Genomic DNA, 23634 nt, shown 5'->3' on the forward strand with positions numbered 1-23634 from the left:
AGGACCCCGAGTGGCCCCGGCCCCGCCGTACGGTGCCAGGCGCACACGGAGAGGCTCCGCGGTGCCGCCGGGGAGCCCAGACCACGCACTCCGAGCAGCCCCCCTGGTTGTTTTTTTTTTATTATTATTTTATTTTTGTGATTTTAATTTTTAAAGCATTGCCAAATTAAGCTTTTCCTATTTCAGATTTTCAAGAGCCACCGCTGCACCTTCCGGCCCTGAGCTCAGCCAGCGGGAGGAGGGAGGGCTCCGTGCACTGGCAGGCAGCCCCACGGGACGCATCCCCACACCATGTCTGGTTCTGGGGAACATCCTCGAGCTCTGGAGACATTGAACATCCCTCGTGTCAGGCACAGCTCCTGCTCGCAGTGCCTCCTGGCTGTGCACAGCCCTGGAATTCCCCCGTGCCTCCAGGCTCTGGCCCTGAGCTGTTTTCTGCATCGGATGGAGCCCACCCCTGGGAGCCCCCTGGGACCTCGCAGCTCCGCGCTCCCCCCACCCCGCAGCACAGCACAGGAAAGGCTTGGTCAGAAGCCACTCATCATCCCTTTCCTTTCCTTATTTTTTTTTTTCTAAAAATGGACATTTTCCACCGCCAGGAAGTGGGTGCCAAAGAAGCAACATCCTCCCAACGTGCGCTTTCGAGGTGCAGAGGCATCGCCCCGCTGCCCCAGAGGAAAGCCTCTGAGCATCCCCCCCGGTGCCAACAGCACCAGGATGGACCCCGAGACACGGGGTTATTTGGGTATTTACTACAAATCCCCTGCTAGCAATTAAAAGCCCGTAATCAGAGCAAAGCACAAAAGCAACCAAGAGGGCACCCAAGGGCGCAGCGCCCTGCAGCACCACCCTGCTTTGTGCCCGCTGAGCCCCTCTGGGGTCTCCCCGCTGTGCCACAAGCTGGGGACGGCGCTGAATGCTCACCCCCAGCTCCTCCCCTGGGGAAAAACCCCACTACCACCAAAGCGTTGGGATTTTTCACTCCCCCCCCCACTTTGCACACCCCGAAAGCTTGAGGGGAGAGCCCACCCCGAGGACCCCCTCCTCAAGGGATGCACCGCACCAGTCAGCGAGGCACTGGGATGTGCTGGAGGATGGGGATGGAGGGGGTCGATATGGGGAGCGTGTGGGGGTCCCCTGGGAATTTGGCAAGGATTTGGGGTGAGGATGGAGCTTGGCAAAGCCCGGGGTCCGCGGGGTGCCCGGACAGGACGTACGTCCTGTCCGGGCACCCCGCGGCCCCCGGGCTTTGCAGAAAAAAATTTGCAAACGGAGATAACTCGCCCCAGGCAAAGCAAAAATCCTGCCCCCCACCCCCGTCCCCCAGCCCCAAAAGGCAGATTTGGGGTGCCCTCACCTCGGAAAGTCAGGCTGGCCACCGGGTCGCTCTGCCTGTCCCCCTTCTCTAGGTTGGGGAGGTGGCTGGCTCGCTGGAGCAAGCAGCGCAGCATGGCTGGGGGGCCGAGCAGGGCACCGAGAGAGAGGCCAGGCCGGGCCCCGCACCGGGCAGGATCCGTTCCCGGTCCCGGTCCCGGTCCCGGCCCCCGCCCCGACCCTCCCCGGCCGCTGGAGGAGGCGCCCGGGCGGTGCCACGGAGCGCCTCGGTGCGGCAGCGGCGGGGGGTGCAGGGGGCGGCGGGGTGCGCGCACCGGGGAGGGGGGCACCGGGGATAAGGGCGCACCGGGACCCAAGGGTGCTGCACACCCAAGGACAGCGGGCACCAGGGATAAGGGCGCACCGGGACCCAAGGGTGCTGTGCGCACCGGGATGGAGGGCACCGGGGATAACGCAGCGCCAGGACCCTAGGGTGCTGCAGGCACCGTGATAACAGAGCACTGGAGATAACGGAGCATCGGGACCCAAGGGTGCTGTATGCCCCGGGACAGCAGGCACCAAGGATGGAGCGCCGGGACCCAAGGGTGCTGCACGCCCAAGGACAGTGGGCATCGAGGATAAGGGCGCACCGGGACCCAAGGGTGCTGCACCCCCAGAACAAGTGGGCACTGAGGATAACGGAGCACCGGGACCCCAGGGTGCTGCAGGCACAGTGATAGTAGAGCACACGGAGCACCAGGACCCAAGGGTGCTGCATGCCCAAGGACAGCGGGCACCGGGGAGAAGGGCACACCGGGACCCAAGGGTGCTGTGCGCACTGGGACGGAGGGCACCGGGAATAACAGAGTACCGGGACCCCAGGGTGCTGCACGCCTCAAGACAAGAGGGCACCAGGGTAACAGAGCACCGGGACTACAGGCACCATGATAATAGAGCACCGGGACCCAAGGGTGCTGCACGCCCTGGGACAGCGGGCACTGGGACCCAAGGGTGCTGCAGGCACCATGATAACAGAGCACCGGGGATAACAGAACACCAGGACCCCAGGGTGCTGCGACCCCAGAACAAGTGGGCACTGAGGATAACGGAGCACTGGGACCCAAGGGTGCTGCACCCCTCAGGACAAGAGAGCACCAGGGATAGAGGCGCATCAGGATCCATGGATGCTGCAAGCACCGGGATAAGCAGGTACTGGGGATGACGGGGCACTGGCACCCAAGGGTGCTGCAGGCACTGTGATAACAGAGCAGCAGGGATAACGGAGCACCGGGACCCCAGGGTGCTGCACGCCCAGAGCACGGGGACCAGGGATGCTGCAGGCACTGGGAATAATGGGACACCAGGACCCAGGGTGCTGCAGGCACTGGGATAAGTGAGCACTGGGGATACTGGGGCACTGGGACCCAAGGGTGCTGCAAGCACTGGGATAACTGGGCACAAGGACTCGATGAATGCTACAAACACCGGGGTGCTGCGAGGAGAACCGAGCTGCAGGAGGTGGCAGCAGGAGCAATGACAAAGCAGCAGGCCTGGGAACGCCACGAGCCCCGGAGATGTCACAGCGCCAGGAGCCGGGGACGCTGCGAGGAACTGGGACAACTGGGAGGACTGGGAGCCACTGGTGGGGCAGCAGGGGTGACACAACCCGAAGGCACAGCTTGGGGATGGAGCAAGGAGGGGTCGTTCCCTGCATCGGGGACCCTGGGGGGGGGCCCGGGGGTGTCACAACCCCAGCAGCGTGGGGGGAGCACGGCCCCGCTGCCACCCCCAGCCCTACAGAAGCAGGAAAATTAAAAAAAAATCTGGAGCTGAGCCCTGCAGGAGGGGGGGGTCCCAAAAACGAGCACCCTGACAGCGGGACGGGGACCTCCTGCCACTGGGAAGCCCCCCCCCGAGATGCCCCCGCCCCGGCTGCAGAGTCCAGGACACGGGCACACGGACACGGACACACGCTCCCCATTCTCCAAAAAGCCATAAAAAGGCATTTTTTCACCCCAAAACCCCCGGGGTGCCGCGAACCAGCCGCGACGCATCGCACACCCCCTCGTTTCTCCCGTCACCCCCCCCACCGGGAGGGGGGGGGACACATTTGGGACCCCGCAGCCCCCCACGGCCATCGTCCCCCGGGTCCCTTGGGTAGCGCCATCCCAAAATAGCCCCAAAATAGCCCCGGTGCTGCGCTCACCGCCCAGCTATGTGCCCCCGAGGGGGGGGGGACAGGGGGGGCCGTGGGTGGCTCCGTGACACACGGACCCGCTGCTGGGGGGGGGGCTGGAGGCCAGAGGCAACCCCAAAAAAGGCCCCGCAGTGGTTCCGTGCTGCCCCCCCCACACACTGGGACCCCCTTAATGGGACCCCCCCCGTACTGGGAACCCCCCACCCACATCCATGCCCCCCCCCCAAATAGTGGGACCCCTGCACATGCACGGAACCCCCTTAATGGGACCCCCCCTCTACCGGGAACCCCACACATCCACGCCCCCCCCCATACTGGGACCCCCCCCCATATACAGGGACCCCCACACACCCATGCCCCCCCCCCCTCCATCCTGAGACCCCCCCCCCCACACGGTACCCCCATAACGGGACCCCCCCATACACTGGGACCCCCATACATGCATGGGACCCCCATAACGGACCCCCCCCCACACCCACACCCCTACACACCTGGACAACCCCCCCATACCGGAACCCCCCCCATAACGCGACCCCCCCACACCAAGACCCCCCCCCACCCTCAGACCCCCCCCTTCCCATCAGACCCCCTCCATTCCCCCGGGGGCTCTCCAAGCACGGGGGTGGGGGGCGCGCAGACACCAACCCCCCCCCACGCCCCCCTAAAACCCCTCCCCGACCCTTTTGACCCCCCCAGACCCCCCCAGACCCCCCCCACCTCGGAACTGGACCCCGCAATAGGCGTCGCTGATGTCGGCATCGGGCGTGCGGAGGCTGTCCGCCCGCAGCACGAAGACGCGCAGCATCGCCCCCCCCGATCCCAATCCCGATCCCAACCCCGTTCCCGGCCCCCCCCCCCCCGGCCAAGCACTGCGGCAGCACAACCCCCCCCCCCCCCCGTCACCCCCCCCGCCCCTTAAAGGCGAAGGGAGCCCGGGGTTGCCTCGGTTTTCCCCCATAGGGGGGCGCCCCCCCTGGTCCCTCGGAGCTTTTTGGGGTCGGGATTCGCAGCTGGAGGGGCAGGGAGGGCCCCCCCCCCAAATGCCCACCCCACCCCCCCCCGGTCCCGTGTCCCAGTAATCCCAGTTTGTGGCTTGGGTTCACTCAGAGGCCACCACCCCAAAACCTGCGGTGTCCCCCTTGCACCCTGCTTTGTCCCTGCGCCCCCCCAGGAGCCCCCCGTGCCCCCCCCCACTCAACCCTCGCCCCTTTTTCGAGAGCCCCCAGTAAGGAGCTGGGGCTGCTCAAGCTAAATATCCAGAAAACGCAAAGCAAAATTTGCTAAAAGCCCGCGGATTTCACCCAAAAGTGCCGGGAGGCTGCGGCTGCAGCCCCAGAGCTGTGCCCAGGGGATGGGGGCGCACGGAGCCCCCCCCCAAAAACAGCCCCTACCCCTCAGATGCTGGTAGCTGCGGGATGAGCCGGGCTGTGGTTTTGGGGACAACGATTTGGGGGCAAAAATTTGGGGGAGAGAAGTGGGAGAAGAAACACAGCAGCGCTGCACGGAGGGGGGCCGGAGGGGGCAGCCCCCCACCCCAAAACAGCAGCCCAGGAGCTGCTCCCTCCGGGCTCTTCTCAAGAAATTCCAGGTCGTGCCCCGTTATTTTGGGGCAGGAATTGGGAATTTTCTCTGATTTCTTCATCAGACCGGGGAGGCAGCAGTTAAGCAGCAGCACGCCAGCCTCAGCTGCTCGCTGCCTGCAGAGCTCAGCCCCTGCCAGCAGGGAAGGGAGAGAGAGGAGGAGGAGGAGGAGGAGGAGGAGGAGGAGGAGGAGGAGGAGGAGGAGGAGGAGGCAGCCGTGTGGTTTCTCTTACCCTGAATCACGCTCCCTGGCCCACCAGGGGGTTGGTTGATTGTCTAAATTCCTCTCCTGCACGCTTTTGAGGCTCTCTTTGTCTTTTCGGGGGGTCTGCACGCAGCAGCCCCGCGTTGGGGAGCTTTCCCCAGCGAGGGACCCGAGTAAAAAAAAAAGAAAACCAGCCAAGGATAATTTAAGTCACAGTTTGTTGTGGTGCTGCACTGACCAGAGGCCTGAAGATGAGTTTTGTAGCAGCACAGCCTGTAACATCTCTGCCACCACAGGCTGCCTTCCTCGCCCCGGACATGCAGGAGCAGAAACCGACGCAGTTTGACACAAATTTCAGGAGATGAGGTGAAAGATGAAAGCTGAAAGCAAAGTTAATTTTGATCCAGGCGCGGGCTGGCACGCGGGTAGTGCTGAATCAGAGACCCACAGTGATCAGAGAGCAACACCCAAGGGCAGGTTACGAAGTTCAGGCGTGCTGCAGAGCTCCACGCGCTGCTACCCCCAGAAGAAGCAGGGGAAAAAGAACCCAACAGGAACAAGGAACTCATTCACCAGGGGCAGAGCAAGGGACAGTGACCTCCCTGGCTGATTGCAGGCTCTGCTCCACCCGATGGCTTCAGTCTTGGAGTCCTGCTTCACCCCGAGACTTCAGAGGCCACGGGGAAAAGGTGGACAGGGAAAGCCCAGCACGATCGAGCCCCCTCGATTGTTATCGCTGAAATCTTCGCCACGATGGTCGCTGATTTGGGGCAGGAAGACTGGAGCACACAAAGAATGGGAAATGTCACCTGCAAAGCGGCACCTGGGAGATCTCTGGGGTGAATCCCCCAGCTCTGCTGTGTTTTGTTAGCCCTCTGGATGACAAGAAACCACGCCAAACACCATCCCCTGGTGTTAACTATACAATAAGAACATTTATTTCATGTCGACACTTGTAAAAGAAATCTCTTGCGAGTCGGATGATTTGATATACAAATCAAAGCCACCATACATCTTTTAGTCGGTCTATACTGAGCTCAAATTTATACAACATGAATGCTTGCTTCTGAAACAAAATTACAAATTAAATCATAGCAAAATACACAAAATTGACTGGACCCTAAGTTTAAACTTGCTGAAACAACTCTTCTTCCCTCTGATCACCTTGAACTCCGTTCTTCCCCGCTGTTACCCTCGTCCTTCTGCTTGGCCATGAATTTCTGCAGAAAGAAGGCCGGACAGTGAGAAGTGATGCTTCTCTATTATTCCCCAGGCTACAATAAGATCATGCTCTAAATCCAGGGCAGATTTCAGAACAGCATCAGCCAAATGTCAGCAAACTCCTGGAGGTGGCTCTGTGCCATCTGCACCAAAAAAAATACTCACTCCCCACCCCTAGGGACACACACCACATCACCAAAGGGTGATGGGTGGAATTTTCGTGGGGCAGACAGCAAAATATTAGGGGTTGGGAGTTCACATGATGCTGGGTACCTTACTCTGCCCATCAGATAGAAAATAGCAATTCAAATAGCCTTACAGAGTTAATAAATTTGGCTAATTTCAGGAGTTAAAAATATTTTTGTTAGCTGATAATATATATATATGTATAATATTATATGTAAATATGTAAGTATTTATATATTATACTGTATATTTGTTAACTTATATTAGCAATATATTTGTTGACTGAGTTATATTTGTGTCTGAGCTTAAAATTAAAACCCCTTGAAGTATTACCATGAGCTCCAGCTGCCAACGAGGAGGTTGTTAGCACTCCCTGAAGCACACATTTTACAAGCTGTGTTTTTTTTGAACCCCTGAGCGTTTGGAGAAGCCCCGGCATTACCTCCATGTTTTGCTGATGGAGCGGTGTCTTGCAGTGATTTTTCACAGACGTTTCATCCGCGTAGAACAAAGAGCAGATCTGACAGAAAAAGCCAGCCTTGGGAACTAGGTAGTCTAAATCTGAGAGAGAGAGCACACAGTGCTAACAAAACACAGCTTAAAAAATAAAAAATCAGATTCCTTTGGCCAAATCCATGTAACTTGTTATTGCTGGAGGGATGTTGGTTACATTTTTTCAGTATTTACAAAATGATGCTTCTGATCTGAGCTGGTCCCCTGCCCTACCTCCAAGAAACAGAAGGGAATGTACTTGTCTGTGAACAGCACAACCAACTTCAGGATCTGCAACCACCCTAACATCTCTTAGCCCTCCCTAAAGCATTTCAGATATAACCCACTCACCAAGTTTAACCTCTGTCCCACAGCACGCGATGTGAACATTTTCTGTCACACAAACATTGCACAAGCCATCAGGCAACGATCCAGGTTTTCCTAGCAGCTTCTTTTACAGTTCAAATGCTTGCAGTGGTTTTGTCTAAAAAGTATTTTAGGTGAAAATCTTGGTGTTTATATACTCACATGCTTTTTTTTTTTTTTTTTTTTTTATAATGTAAGCAGTTCCCTCACGTGTATACATTGAGAGAAAGTTGGTGGCAGAACTTGTAATGTTTCCTTACTGCTCTAATCCCAGCGCTGTGCTAATTAGAAGTAAGTTAGCCTCTATTTGTAAATTAAATTTGAGTAAAAATGAACTTTCAACTTTGCAGCTGCTATGAAACCAATAGCAGAAATGTGTTAAGCGTGCATTTGTAGGGATAAAAAGAGATTCTGGGCCATGAATTTCAAGCTCTAGGTGGCCATGAAGCAAATGGGGTGTTTGAAACAACCAAGAAAGGTGTTTTCCAACAAGAGCAGTATGCAGCATTTGGGCTTGTTTTGTTTTTACCTTTTGGAGCACTCTGCACCTTTGATGCATCCAAAGCAACCGTTTTCTTCTGCTTAGGCTCTGGTTCTTTCCGTCCTGATCCCAGCTGATCTACTGGAGGCCAGAAATGCACAATAAAACAAAGACAGCCATTAGTTTAGAGCATCCTGGACTTAAATGGTTCCTTACTGCTTGAAACAAACACCATCTTTATGGCCCTTACTGTTTCCTACCCTACTCGGTTTGGTCTCTGCACAGAGCAATTTTCAGGAACTCCTGGCACCAGCCCTGAGGACAAGGCTCCCAGTTAGGGTACTGGTGTGCTGGTGAGCCCAAAAGCCTTCCACTTCTCAGCTGTACCACCGCTGCTCCCAGCTGCTCTGCTCCAGAGCTCTCACCAGTGACTTCACGCTAACTTTGTGATTATCTTCCTAAGGCAAGCTACCAGACTTCCTCGAATTAAACTACCTCAAGGTCCAACAGCAGTATTTCAACTTAGAAATAACAAAACAAATCATTGTGTTTTTTTAAAAAAAGCCACCAGCAGCACACCCATCGCATTCAGCAAGTTGTTCCAGCAAGGCACGAACTCACTTTCAAAGCATTCACCTTCTTTCTGTGAATTATCCCAGCCTTCTGCTGCCACCTCTCTACCCAACGGCCTGACCAGGATTTATTACCAAATTCCACCTTCCCGTGAAGATAATTAAACTGATGAAATCAGAAAAAAAAACAGAAAAGGAACAGAAAACTCTCTCCAATGATTTTGGTTCACCAAAATTACAGCGTAACACAGGAGAAGCTACCTGGCTTTAACAAGGGGCACTCACTAAGCTGCCAGGTTCGTGGCCACTGCAGGACACAGGTTTGGTACAGAGCCAAACCCAACCACAACTTGGTCACCAGATGAACCAGCTCCAAGGCACTCCCTAAATTAACATTTTAGGATTCTTCTGGAGCCAGGGAGCTCGACAGCCTCTTCTGCAAGATAAACAAGCTGTCTGGGTTTTAGCCTATCGGAACAGATCATCTGGCCAAAAACATCAAAACTAGATGCTTTCCTTCCACGTCTGCGTTCAAATAACTGCAACGCCGACACGCCTTGAGCAAGGTTAAGGCAACGAAGCCTTTGGCCATACTCATGAAACCCAGGAAGCTGCTAAGGAACGCCCCAGGCAGCCCCAGCCTGCTGTGAGCCCAGCATTTCTCAGCACGCTGCACCCACTGCTGCAGTCTGCCCGTCACTTACCCTGCTCGCCTCGCAGCAGCTGAGAGCCCGTTTCCTATTTTGCTGCTGGAGTCAGATTTCAGGACTCGCAGTAACACCGCTCAACCCGCTTTAACCTCTCCTTCCCGGTTTCCTTGCTCAGCTTCTCAAGCTCAGGGAGAACTTTTCTACATCCACCTGTTTCGCCTGGGATTTTTACTACATGGAGTAGAGCTAAAATCACTTACTGTGTCTAATGTTTTTATAATTTGTCACTACCACCTACAGCAGAAATCAGCTCAAGTGCTCGGATCTTTCTGTAAGAAGAGGTCTGTATTTGTAAAATTGTAAAAAAAAAAAAAAAGAGGTCTTTTTACAATTTACTTGCTTATAGAACACAGAAAATATTTTTTTTGGTTCATCATGTAGAAATTTACATTCTGTAACAAACAATATTACAGCATAATATTGCATTTCGATATTTATTGGTGTGTACACAGCTAACTGACCTATTTCCTACTGTTTACAGAAACTAAACTTTAAAATACTGTTTTTAGAATCTGCCCTGCTCAGGTTGCCTCTGCTACGCAGTAAGAGCAAGATGGACAAAAGCTTTTCCAGCACAGCAGAACAAAAGGCGCTGTTGTCAGCATTCAGCTGCATCAGCAGAGACAGAAAAGCTCGGCACTTGTGGACTGCGTCACACCGAGCCTTCCACCCACACTCTGGCCAGAAGTGTTTTTGTGTGCAGGTTGTATCTAGCTCTCCCTGCTTGGTTCTGTTGGGCATTTCTTAACCCTTTCCTTATTCCTACTACCGTATGCTGCTACATTTTTCCCTCCAGCCCCAGCTTGGAAGCTCTCACTTTGTGTATTTGTGTATTTTATTTGACTCGCCCGTTTTATTTTTTGGTTTGGTTCTGTAATCAAAGATTACAGATCATCTTTAGTGTTATGTACTTTACCAAGCTTTGCATTAGAGGCTAGGAGAGAAACCATTTCCCCATTTTTAGCCATCATAAACACCACATGAACATTTCAGAGGAATATACTGCTTAATTTTACATCAAGAGAAAAGGCTACATCCCAAAATGCATTCATGTAGTATCCTACCTTCAGACTGCTCTTCACTACCAGTCTTCATTTCCTTCCTAGTAACTCAATTATTGACTGTGTGGAAGATTTGGGTTTGTTTTTTTTTTTCCAGTTTCCTCTATTCGCTTCAAGGATGCCTCTGTCCCTTCCCTGTGCAATGGTTACAAGCATCTTATTTTCTATTTCCCCCATGGAAGCTACGAGAGGTTCCTTACCTTTTGACTTCGAGATTGCAATAATATCTTCGTCTTCTGGACTCATATCTCCCAGAATTTCCATTTCTTCTGGTCCTGCAACAGCAACAATATCCTCCTCTTCTGGTCCTGCAATGGCAGCAATTTCTTCTTCTGGTCCTGCAACAGCAACGATATCTTCATCATCTTCATCTTCGTTCAGATTTTTCCCTGGGAAAGTGTTTTCTTCTTCCTCATCCTCCTCTCCAACCTCATCTACCGTAACAAAGTTTAGCTCCTCTTTTAGGCGATTGAAATCAGCCAGAAAATCATCCTCATCTTCATTAACTTCATCCAGTGTCACTAGCGGGTTGTCCTCATTGTCTTCTTGTATCTCATCCACTGTCACCAAAGCGCTGGGATCGTCGGGCACCTGAGAGGTCACAAACTCTCCAGAATCTTCCGCAGGGCCTTTATCCTCCTCCTTCTGCTTCAGCACATCCTCGATGCTCAGGCCCGTGGGCTCATTCAGCGGCAGCTCCTCTACTTCACCGATTTCATCTACAGTTACCAAGGGTTCGGTTTTCAAATCCTGCTCCTCAAAAACCGACCCGGGGACGTCCTTATGGGAGCCAAGCTCCTCCTGCTCAGATATCTCATCCAAAGTCACGAGCGACTGCGGATCCTTCACCGCTTCTACCATCAGCTCTTCCTCCTCAATCACCTCATCCACCACCACCAGGCCCTGCGGGTCGCTGAGTGCTTCCAGGTTAGCAACTCCCACCAGCTGCGCGGCCACGTCCTCCTCCTCGCCGATCTCATCCAAGGTGACAAAAGACAGCTCGCTTTCGGCGATGCGTGCTGCGGAGCTTTTCCCTTTTCTCCTCTTCGAACTTGGCTCAGAGGAGGAGTTGTTTTTAGCACCGTCTTTCCTCTTTCCCCTCGGTGGGTTTCGCCGCGTTTTAACGGGAGACTCGCTCTCCTCCACCACCTCGTCCACGGTAACAAATTCATCCAGGTTGAACGGGAACAGCTCCTCTTCCTACAGGGTGTAAAAACACGAACAGAACAGTTCAACATTCAGCTTTACGTAACCCACACTTACCTCCATCCACAGGGTGCCTCGTGGCAAACAGCTACAGACAGAAGCTGGATGAAGGGAAAGAAAATTCAACCTGACCAAGGTAGAAAAAATGCTCAGGCTTTCCACCTCACAGGGAACGGTTTTCATTATTTCACGATTTGCATTAAGCAGAGGTTAACTCGGAAATCCAAAGGATTCTTCAAACACACAGCTGGATGAACAGCCAATATGGATGTCTATGAAAAGAACAGGGCCAAAAACCTGAATACTTGTGCGCATTTTTGCAATAACCTGCAGGAAGCCTACTGAAAATGTGAATAGCTCCAGAGTAGCCTTCAAGAACCCTATTTTCTTGTGTCAGATCTCAGTCTCTTCCCTCAGCAGATGCTGTTAGCACTGCTCCGACAGAGGATACTGCAGTAGATGATCCAGCAAAGGCTTCTTTGTCCCAGTGACTTACTTTTTATCTCATCTCCTTACTGTTTTATCTCATCTCTTGGGTTTCACTCTAACATCTCAGCTCCAGGTTCTCAGACAGCTCCGTGCCCCAGCCTAGGAGAAGGCTCCCAGGACTGGAACCTCCCCGTTCCTTAATAAAGAATTAAGATAAGGTATCTTAGAGATCTTAAGATAAATTAAGATCATTTTGTCCTTCCCGTTGAGGTCTGCCTAGCCCCCTTGGCAGACTTGCTGCTCCTCCTGTGCCCACCGTGCTTTGTAAGGGGCAGAAGGGCAAGCTCCAGCCTTCTGGCAAACATTTTACCACCTTCTTATGGTACAACGACGGAGACCGACCCCCTTTTCTCCTCACTTGGAGGCACAGCATCCTCCTGCAACGCGTCACGTACCAAAAATTCCTGCTACCCTGCAGTTTGACCGTGCTGCCTTCCATCGTGGCTCGTGCAATTTATTCCAGGACTACTGGAAAGAATTAGCAGCGATTTAATGCCATTTGCAGCTGAGAACATCTAGAGGAGGATGAATGGACAAATGTTGAGTTTAATGAAAGACTGAATTAACCCAAATTACATTTAGGCTATTTCGGTAGACAAAGTAATGTTTTTGGAACAGAGTGTTAGCCTCATTCACTATAAAAGGCTTTGCTTTTAGCATCAGAACAACAGGATATGGGGGGTAAGATGTATAAGATGTGTACTTGAAGGCAATTAAAGTAAATTAATTCTAGACAGTAAAACACATCCAAATATCCATATATCCATAGTCCCATATTATTCATTCCATTTCTTCAATGAATGATTCTGATTTATTTTTTTGTAAAATCTGTATCCTGCTGTCAAACACTGGTTGGTGTCCAACACAAGAAGAGTGAAAAATAGTTGTTAATGCAGAATTTTAAGGCCAAGGCAAGATGAATTTTCCTAGTAATACTAGAAACAGACCTCCAGAAAAAAAAAATCTGAAACTGAAAGGCTACATTCCTCCTCCTCCTTGTTTTAAAGCTACCAAAAGCAGGAGCAGCATATGTCTCCACCTGCATCCCGATGCAGAAAGCTTATAAATATTTAATGCAAAGTGGGCAGAGTGAAGAAAATGCAAGAAAATGTGGTTATGTTTCAACTTAAATCAAATGTCACTGGATTTTTTCTTCTGTGAAAAGAAGAACAAAGATATTGGTTCTCATCAGCTGTACAGCAGCAAAGAATAAAGCTGTAAGTGGTAAAAGACATTCCAAAACCTTTTTGCAAATGCTGAAGAATTTGCTCTTGGGATTAAAAAAAACATGTCTGGAGCTTTATACAAGAAAGCGTTATCTCCTACCATTAGATAACACCAGCTTTGCAACACACACCAACATCAGATAACCACCAACTTCGCAAACACACCGTTCTGGCCAGGCTAGAAGTTGATGTGGATTATATCCAGGTTGTCAGCTCTATGTCAGGAAGCCTTTTTCCATAGCGACCCTCTACTGACCCAGTAAGACCATGCTTTGATGCTGGAACTCTACTTCCACAACCTCATCAGCACACGTTTTTATTGCTTTCTGTCTGTTTTTCTTTCCTAAAGATCAAGCTATCAAAGAGAGAGACTCTTTGGGAGTTGAGCCAATAGTTCCAAAGTTCTTCAAACCAACAAGTCACAAAAAACATCCAGTAATCTGCTAAACAATCTGTGGAAAACACCTTTGCGTGCAAGGGACGCTGTGGATGGAGAAATTCTGATTATCTGCTGTTATAAAAGTCATTTATAAAGAGCTAGAGGACCTTCACCTTCCTTCCTCTTCTCACAAGTGCAATGATGGATAAAGATGTTACGTAGCTAACTGAGTTAATTAACTCTTCCTCTCCCAAACAGGTGTTATCCAAGACCAAGACCCACCTCCTTTTAACACTCACTTCCTGAAGCTTCTCTCCCCAATGGCGTGACTTTACAGCTTCATGCCTGTTGTTTAACAACCAGTAATAAAAACCAGTAATAAAAGCAGGAATTCCCTAGGAAGAACGCTGAAGATTCTCAGTACACAAATTGTCCAGACAATCTGTATTTTAAACAGTTACAGTCAGATCCTTACCTCCTTTTGTTTCACACTGCTGCTACTGCCACTTTTCGAAGGTCTAGCAGCATTGCCACCAACAGAAGCCTGCAAGTTAAGACAGAAGTTGACAAGAGATCAGTTAAGGCATCTAACCTGTCCACAAGAAAAATAAAAATAAAAAAACCACGAACTCTTCCCTTAATGATTTTTTTTTTTTTTTTAATTGTCCAGATTCTGCTTCTGATCACATGCTTGGCAAGTACAGAGCTACGCCAACCGTCAGCGGTAGAGTCGAGGCAATACAGTCTCTAGCAACAAGTCACAGGCAGCACCTTGCTTAGGAACCTCTTTCCAGTAACCAGTGTCTGTGCAGGACTTGACAAAGCAAATATCAGCTCACAAAAGGACAGAAAGCTTATCGATTCCCATTCGGAACTAATCCAAGAACATAAAGTGGTAACACTCAATATAAAGACTCGCTTCAAAAATATACCTTCCTGCAATTTTATCCGAGTAGCATTTTCAAACCAGTTACATCCTCGCATTACACACAGTGCAGCTAAAAGCAACTGGTTGCCCACCATCGTGCTATTCCAACTCGGCCGCTGGCCCAGACCAGCTGAGTGATTTATGGGAAGGGGAAGGGGAACATACTCTCCTCGTCCCATACTCAACCTCTGAGAGAAGCATGGAGTTAGTTACCGATCGAAGCGGCCTTCCTGCCCTCCTCACCTTATTGCTGCTGTTGTCTTTCTTCGTGCTGGATGATCTACTCTCCCCCTCTTGAGACTGTTTTGAACTAGCCCTAGATTCCACTCGCGAGTCCTTGTCTTGCTGAGATGAGTTCCTCCCATTGCCTCCCTTGCCATCAACCACAGAACTTCTGCTCACTTTCGGCTTGCCGCTGCCGTCTCCCAGGCTCGCTCGGTTGCTTCCAGCTCTCGGAGCTCCCCCTTCTTTTGGTGAGATTTTCTTCTCCGCCACCGCTTGTCCTCGGGGCTCAGGTTTGGAGGCAGCTTTCTGCTCCTCTCCTTTACACAGGGAAGGCTCGTTTCTCCTCACCGGAACCCTTGCCTTGGACACATCAGGAAGAGACAGCACCGCTTTTAAAATCGCTTTACCAACAGAGGAAGCTTCTTTGACAGATAACGAGGGGCTCGCTGGAAGCGCTTTGCAGGTTTCATCAGCTTTTGCTGGTCCCGTTCCCTTATTTTGAGGTGCTTTGCTTAAACTCCCCTCGTTCTTTTCATTCACATTTCTTTCAGCGTTTTCCACGGACGCCCCGACCTTGGTCACAGATTTTTCAAGTTTCTTCTCTGGCTCTGCCCCAGTCTTGCCCCAAAGTTTTTCAGGGGTCTCCTCCGTGGCTGTTCCAGCTTTGAGCGCAGACTCCTCTGGGTTCCTCTCGGTGGCTGCTCCAGCTGCGTCCACTTTCCTCTCCACCACGGCCACCCCAGTTTGAAGTGCGGGCTTCTTCTCCGTTATCTGAGTCACTGGCTTTTCACATTCGGTATTCACAGCATCAGAAACATGATTTTTTTCAAGAGCATCCAACTTTTTGCTCGTTTGTGTGACAACAGGCGAGACCATCTCTGCTGAGGCTGCATCCAAATCAGGGGGCACGGCTTCAGGGACAGCCCCTGCCTTTTTCTCTCCTGGCAGCTTCAGAGCAGAGCCCGAAGGCACATCTTCCACCTTCCCCACATCGCACGATTCTCCTGGTGGCTCAGTGGCAGCAGCAGACAGCTCTTCAGCTCTCGCTTTTACTTCCTTCTCCGATGCAGACAGAACAGCAGACTTGCCCAGCTCCACTTTAGTGTTATCTGCAAGTACCTCTTCTCTCTCCAGGCTGGAAGGAGGCAGCAGCTCTTCTGCCTTTGCTCCGAGCAGTTCAGCATCAGCCGAGTCGATGGATGCGACGCCAAGTTCGGCTTCCTCCTTCTCCACGGGCATTTCTGCCAGTCTCGGAGCAGCCTCCCTTATTGCTCTTCCCAGGTGGGACTCAGAGGGCTCTATCTGTACTGCTGACATCTCGTCTTTGACATTAGAGATGGAAATGGGTTCTTTCTTTGCCACACTAGGCTCTACTGGAGGATTAGCAGCTGCTGTTTGCACCACTCCTGATCCCTCTGGATATTTTTTCAAGCCAGAGCTAAATGCATTTAAAAAAAACAGAAGAAATCAAACTATGTTGAGAATTCTACAGTTACCAGTAACCTCTTGACGCCAATGGTGGGTGATTTCCTGATGCATTAGTGCTTAGCATTTGGAAATCTGGCCTATCAGTGTTAAAATGGTTAAAATACTGAGGCGGACGGCTGATTAGTTTTATGCTTCTGCTTAATCCACCTCAGTACTTCGAGACTCTTTGAATTACATTACTTGTCGTCAGACCTCTCGAGGTGGTACCCGGTACTGCTGTGACCTCGCTGCTGCTGTGAGCTCCTACAATTTAGATCCCCTGCTACAAGGCAGACTGTGATAGAGCAAAACCAAACCTCGCCCTCCCTGCGTGTCACCAGCTCTGTTACGGCTGCAGACAGAGGCTCTGCCAGTCTGAAGCTGCAGCCACTGACCTGGAGAAGTCTTCCAGTAGCTAAGAGCCTGTTCTCGTTTGGGGAGGGAGGCATAACGCTGTATTTAAGCTCCACCGACCTCACACAGCGGCGAGGAACAATGCAGGCACAGAGGCTCCCCTTGGCCGGGCCCTGTTCTCACTACATGATCCCACTGTCAGCTCCCAAAATCCCAAAGCCCAGGATGACACGCAGAGCATGGCATCTTCCAGAGAACACCAGTTAGTCCACTTCTCTGAAAGAAAGAATCCCCCAAAGATGATCTCGGGAGACTTCAGAACCAGAGGTGTCTGTGCCCCTTCTCCTACAAGGCTCAAGAAAAGGAGCATCCTTCAAGCACCTGCCTCTCAGGATGAGGGGTGAAGAAGCACCAATGCTGGTGATTTCGCTGGGTGCTGAAGCAAACACAGAAGCATCAGACACCCACTCGGTGGCTATGCACAACGGAGCAGGCTGTGCTATGGTTTCTCTGAGCCCAGGCACACGAATAGAGCGTGTGTTTGTGTTAATCCTCAGAAAGATAAGACAGGAAGAAGAGCTTGCTGTTTTGGTACGGTCTCATCAAGAGAATGGAAGGACAGATAAAAGGCGGCCTGGTGCTGGCAGGAATGCTGAGTCTGGAGGGGGGCAGATGAAGGGAGAACAAGAGGAGCACACAACGCGTGGAGCCAGAGCGATGAGAACAGGCAAACTCAGTTAAAGACTGTGCCGTGGAAGCACAAAAAAAAATAAATCAATAATTGCAAGGGTTTCCTCCAGCCCCGAAGGGCACCGTCCTCTGCTGCTCCAAAACTCAAGAGGAGAAGGAAGAAGGGATGTGAGTTCTGCTTCAAAGCTCTTTTACGGAGCCAAGTGAGAAGTGGCGTAGCTGTAACGTGCCGTGACGCACAGCGGGCATCTCAGCACAAGAGGAGGGCACGCACCCAGCACCCAGCACCCAGCACCCTGCACCCAGCCCCGTGGGTGTTTAAGCAGTCCGGGCTGAACTGATTTTTATGCTGTGGTGTCAGGTTATTCAGCCACAGCACGAAAGGTATTTGGGTATCAGTTAAACACCGAGAGGGTTCCAAAGCAAAAAGTGCTTCAGGCCACTTCCTCCGCTATCTGAGCGTCCTACAGACCACTGGGCTTTGGGATCCCTCGTGTCTGTGTAGCAAAACGTCACCTGGACATCTCAGAGCCCAGCCTTGTCACTGACACACGGCAAGCTTGATTGAATACAGGCTCTGGCACCTTGCTCAGCTGCACCCTGCTTAGCCTCTCTTTGTATAAGGACTGGAAAAATGTCAGAGAACACTAAAGCCATGTGCTAACTACACAGCTTACAGCAAGCAGCACACGTGTGTTGTCCTCTGCACAATTCAAACAAGGTATTAGTTGCTGGATTCTCAGCCTTTATGCCTCCCCTCACGCCAGCAGCCCTGCTGTGCCTTGGACAAAGCCCTGGTGGCCTCCAAAATATATTCTGATGGGTTCAAAGTGGACACTGAAGCAATGGAAGGAGAACTCTGCAGAGGTGGCAATGTGCAGATAAAGATGAGCGAGCAGGAGGAAGCTTCAAGGTGCCTGAAGATGCTTAAAAGATCTGTCAGGCACTGGGCGAGAAGCCCACAGACCCACAAGATTGATGTCCTGTACAGAATTCAGCACAGAGGTGAACCAAAGTCCCTGCCCAGCACATCCCTGCAGCCATCGCTGCCCCAGTCAGCCAGGGAAAGACCTGGAGAGGTTTGGTTCTGGAAGTGCCAGCACGGAGAGCAGAGGCTGTGTCACCACAGAGACACAACCTGCCACCCACACGTTGGCTCAGGGTTAAGGAGGAGCAGGAGGACAGACCTTGATCCTTAACCTGGTGAAGGAAAGTTTCAGCTATCGTTAGCTCAGAAAACAAACGGACAGAAAGGAACAAAACGCATCAACAGTCCTAAAAGCAAGTCAGTCAGCACAAGGCTGGATGAACACCCTGCTCAGTTTGGGCAAAAACCAAGCCTCAAAAAGCTGATCAAAGTTTTTTTTGACATCACATCCTCCAAGGCAAGTGAGGAGGCGTTGCCTTCTGCTGTGCCAGTTCTGCTGCTCCCTTCCTCCCCAGAAAAATGTGGCAAAGACTTCCCATATATGATAATATTTAAGCTATGTTCTGCCTCTTATGGATTGTAACTCAAAAAACTGGTCTGGTGATGAAGGCTGAGAAGGAGAGTTGCCTCAGACAAGGAGGATGCGCACATCCTTACCTGCAGGGACAAAGTCAGCTCTGCCCCCTGCCCACCAGCCTCGGCAGGGTGCTCTGCAGGGGCTGGGGTTCACCCAAGAATTGTTTTGGCTGAATTTCCACTAGCTACAGCCCACCAGTCTGCAATCAAAAAGGTTACCTGCGCGTCTACACACGTGGGGTTCAGAGCCAGTGCACAAACTAACGCTTCCCAGTCTGACCAGGGCGTGAGGAGAAGTTTCATGAAATTAGGGGTGTCTGGTTTGAAAGAAACAGGTTTTGGGAAATATCGTAACAGTCCGTAACAGTATATATAGTGTCATTACTTGAAATTCGAATTTAAGGACAATTATTAGGTAGCTTTTTTTTTTAAAATGACAAATCTTATCCAGAAATACGAATTTGAGTCACAGAAGGCATCTTAAATCATTTTGTTAACAAGAACCCTTACGATGATCTATCCACTTACAAAAGTACTCCCAAAACATAACCGAGACAAAAACCAACAAATAGTTACTCCACAATTAGAAATTTTACCACAAGCAATGTCTGTAAAGCAATATTTTTTTTTTTAATGGAACATACCAAAACCACAATTTCCCATTTCTAGGTTCTGATGTTAATGTAGCACCTAAACATTTTTAAAATCAATTTAGGGACCTGTATCACAGCATGAAGTGAATGTTAATAAGTTAAACAAGGAAGTTCAAGTTTATTTTTAGCATTTGGAAACAGAAACAATAGAGCCAGGTGCTCCGACAGAGGAAAGCACTGTAAGACAAAATAAAGTGTAACGCTTCCTGCTTAAATACAACAAAAAAGTGTCTTACCAACACGTATTTCCCAACATACTTTCCAGGACCTGTGGTAAAATCCTGGCCATAATTATTAAAACAACAACATCTCAACGAACTACACAGAAAACAGGATTTCACCCCGTTCCTCCACGTTCTTTCAAAGCCCCGTTTTTCAAGGTGAACACAAACAGTACAGCTCTACAGCAATACACCACACATCCTGCACACACAGAACACACAGAAGGTTGAAAGAAGTAACAGCAGGTAGCAGCTGATGCATCTTGCAGCACGCCTTGTCATCATGCTTGGTTAGAGGTGGCTCAGCATCTGCTTAATGTTGGATATTCCATAAACAGTACACATAAAAAAAATCTTAAATATCTGAGGGGCATACCTTCCTTTGCTTGGCTCCTCTTTCTTCACATCTTTTTTTATAGCTTCAGCCTGCAAGGTAAAAAGCAGGGTTCAGTACCTACAACTTGCAGAAGCAACAGCACAGTGTTTGTGTAGGACAGCTAATTAATAACACCACAAACCCAAATTTAACGCATGTGTTACCTGAAAGATCAACAGTCAGTAAACTAAACTAGTCTAAAATTGCTCACTGCAGAACAAGGACTTCCTAAGACAACACATAGAAGCTCATGGCTGGTAAGAGGTTTTACCAGAAGGCTGCCAGGCAGAACGTGTGGCACAGCACCCGCGGTTTCACTCGCCTCATCTTCCAAGATGGGATTTTGAGCAGAATAATTAGCTTTTGGCCTGGGATGTATTTTGGGGAGAGAGGATGTTAAACGTTTTTTTCCCCGGACAGCATCTTCTTTCCTGTACTGGGGAGGATGCTAACAGCTGCAGAGCTCAGGTAAACTGCAGCTAGCTTGACAGCTCAGTGCTGTACTGAAAACAGCAGCATCGCACCTCTTGGAAGAGGAAGCACATTTCGAGTTAAGCAAGTACCTACAGAAAATCCAAGGCCAGACTCCATTCCTTCAAACCTGCTGCAGTAGTATCGATTGCTTAAACATGACCAAGCCTTTCTATTTGCTGATATATAGAATAATTTTAATGAAATAACATCTGGAAAAAAAATCCGTCCAAGCTTTGTGGCTATCACAGTTCACAGCACAGGTCCAAGCAACCCAACAACTTTTAAAGCTGTGTTGAAATTTCTTCTCTGAAGGCACTCTACAAACTCATTTGAAGACCATCCCTAATAAAAGAACTTCAGATTAATTCCATATACATAAAGTTCACTTTACTCTTTTATTTATGCACGTATTTTTTTCTGAAGCCTTTACTTTTCCCTTTCTAAGAACGGATATTCCAGATACAGTAAGTGTCAAAGCGCCAGCTATGTTGTAATAGATTCAAGATAGCTTTGTTTTTCCTTCAGAGAGCCTTCTGAGAGAGAGAAGAGAAAACAGCTTAGGTCAAACGGGGCTCCAAGCTCAACGCTCCTCTGGTATTTCACCACAGCATCCAGATTCTGCACCAGCACCAAGGAAGATGTGCAGCGCACAGAGCTCACTGACTCAAAGCGCAGTGAAGAATAAATGAAGGAAAAACACAGTTTTCCCTTTTAAGAGGGGGACTGGCACAGGCGTTTTTCTCCCCATCTCAGACAGAGATAGAAACAAAGCTGGAAGCACACCTCCAGCGTACAGATTTCTATTGATGTGTGTGAGAAAGCTGGGGCAGTGCTACTACAAAGAGCAGTTACAGCACCTGTAGGGACGATGGGTGATTCTGTATCCAGCGGCACGTTCGCTGTTAACTGAGTTTCCCCACACGTGTATTCTTGTTGTTTCAGCAATATTAATACTCAGACATTACCAGCAAAATGACAAAACCAGAACTATACTTGATTAAGCAGCACTTCCACTACTACCATCACTGTGCCGCTGGCATCAGTCCCTGCTGGCGGGCTGGCCAACGTCCCCAACATCCCCAGGTCAGACAAGCACCCCAAATCACCCCAGAGTGCACAGCTGGAAAGAAATATTACTTCGAAAACAGAGAGCTGAATGCCATTCTTTGTTGGCACCAAACCCTGCTCTGATGAGACATTTGCAGCAACAAAGGCACGTTATTCTGTGCTACGCAAGATACAGGAACGGCTACAACGAGCAGATCTGGTTCAGTGTTCCCACAGTGCATCCTCGCCAGGCGTTCCTTAGCAGAAGCATTTAATTATGATATTTTGCTTGTTTTTCAGTGCTAAGGGAGCTTATTACATTTTTTTTAGACTTAAGAGCTTATAAGCCTGAAGACTTTGTTATTTTCTTCAGCTACCCAGCTAGTCTAATAAAGGATATTACGCTTAAATGCACCTGATGACCTGATACAACTTTATCTTATGTTCTTTAAAAAGACCTCAACTTCACTATTTAAGAAGAAATACAAAATGCAGTGGGGCACAGAAGACAACATGCTTTATCCCACACAGGAATCAGTGTCCTGCAGTGGGGGGGGGAAAGAAAAACCTCTTGGGGACATCTGATGCAGGTTCCTGCATCCAGCAGAGAGGAGAGCACACGCTGCCCCCACGCTCACCTGGGTTTAACACATCCAGCAGCGCATCACCTGCAGGGCTCCTGGGGCACCACGCTGACAGTACCACAACAAAAGGCTCACGTGCTAGAGATGGAGCATTCATAGCGAAATTTAAACCAGTTCTCTGAATTAATTATGGAATTCAAAGGCATTTTCACCATTATCGTACTTTCTTGCAGGTGAATGCCCAGAAGGTACGGATGGAAGAGCTGGGCAGCCAGGCTGACCACGGCTCCCTACGGACACTTCAGAGTCACCCTGAAGAGCAGGGAACAGGTAACTGATCCTACACAGACAGGACTCTACACACACACAGCACCTGCTGATTTCCTTGGAAAGGGGCACTACGAATCTGCTCAAAAACATCCACGTGCCCACTCACATGTGGTTGTGTACCCTACAACCTAAACCAAAAGCAAGGAGACTCAACAGCTGCAAGAGCCCTACCGAAAATGCATACCAAGATCTGCTGCCACACTGCGTATTTTAAAATCCCAAACACCAGACAGCTACCCTATAAACTTTGTAAGTAAGGATGCTTTTCAGTAAAGCGCACGAAATTGCCAGTGCAACAGAGAACAAACTATAATACCTGTCAATGATCAGTCCCCAACCTGTTCTCAAAAAATAAAATTAAGAATGCACAAAAAATAACTGTGATGATTGGTGAGTACTGACAGCTCAGTCAGCACAGCAAGAAGCATGCATCTGAGTGATTTATAGACATTTGACTTCCCTGTGTTGAAGTGACAGACTGATGCTCTTGATATTAAGCACCGAAAGTTAAACTTCTACCTGGTGGTGAGTAACAGTGAAGGGATGCCCTGTCCCTCCAGCAAATCCTCGTGTTTGAGCAGTGTCTCTAAGTCAGGTCACTGAAAATGACCAGGAACACGCAGGGAACGAGAGCTCCAAGGATGGAATTCACACGAATAACCCCTCGTAAGAGCAGAGCTTTATCTATCTCACAAGCACCGAATTCAGCTTAAGATAACCGTACAGCTTGTGGTCTATACCTTGACAGAAAACAGCTCATATTGACCTGCCACGTTGGTCCGTGCTTTTGCAGTTAAATGTAAGCTACAAAGAGCAATCCTATCTGAAATTCAGAAGAACAAAAGCCAGCCTATATCCCCCTACAGTAAACATAACTTGGAAGATGTGACAAAGAGATGGAGAGTGCCATGGGACAGATGGCTCAGATTTCTTGCTCAGAGCTCTTTACCCAGTGCAATGTACACTAAACTCCCCTCTCTGCTCTGCAGTTTACTGTTCTTTCAGCAAATCACCAGAAGTTAGCAGGGAGCTGTTCGATGCTGCAAGTAATTCCATCTGCAGGCAATAAAACAGCAGCAGCTGTAGGCCCACAGA

The 23634-nt window shown here is 50.0% G+C and overlaps 2 protein-coding genes across 11 annotated transcripts in view; both read right to left on the reverse strand.

The window, feature by feature from the left end:
• DYSF (dysferlin) overlaps positions 1-4341 on the reverse strand; it is an 84225-nt gene extending 79884 nt beyond the window's left edge. For 3 of the 7 annotated variants that reach the window (XM_084286208.1, XM_084286206.1, XM_084286204.1), the window contains exon 1: positions 1358-1550. In XM_084286208.1, coding sequence (XP_084142334.1) covers positions 1358-1451 — 94 coding nt within the window. In that variant the 5' untranslated portion in view covers positions 1452-1550. Of the gene's footprint in view, positions 1-1357; positions 1552-4228 lie in introns of those variants that run through there. The other 4 variants (XM_084286209.1, XM_084286205.1, XM_084286210.1 and 1 more) reach the window with 2 other exon arrangements.
• Positions 4342-6207: 1866 nt separating this feature from the next.
• ZNF638 (zinc finger protein 638) overlaps positions 6208-23634 on the reverse strand; it is a 49759-nt gene continuing 32332 nt past the window's right edge. For 3 of the 4 annotated variants that reach the window (XM_084286404.1, XM_084286402.1, XM_084286405.1), the window contains exons 20-26: positions 20105-20154; positions 14858-16277; positions 14162-14230; positions 10587-11586; positions 8092-8184; positions 7147-7265; positions 6208-6517 (exon numbers count right to left, since the gene is read on the reverse strand). In XM_084286404.1, coding sequence (XP_084142530.1) covers positions 6458-6517; positions 7147-7265; positions 8092-8184; positions 10587-11586; positions 14162-14230; positions 14858-16277; positions 20105-20154 — 2811 coding nt within the window. In that variant the 3' untranslated portion in view covers positions 6208-6457. The remainder of the gene's footprint in view (positions 6518-7146; positions 7266-8091; positions 8185-10586; positions 11587-14161; positions 14231-14857; positions 16278-20104; positions 20155-23634) is intronic. The other variant, XM_084286403.1, reaches the window with a different exon arrangement.

This window comes from Netta rufina, assembly GCF_964035555.1.
Source record: "Netta rufina genome assembly, chromosome: 4".
NCBI classification, from domain to species: domain Eukaryota; kingdom Metazoa; phylum Chordata; class Aves; order Anseriformes; family Anatidae; genus Netta; species Netta rufina.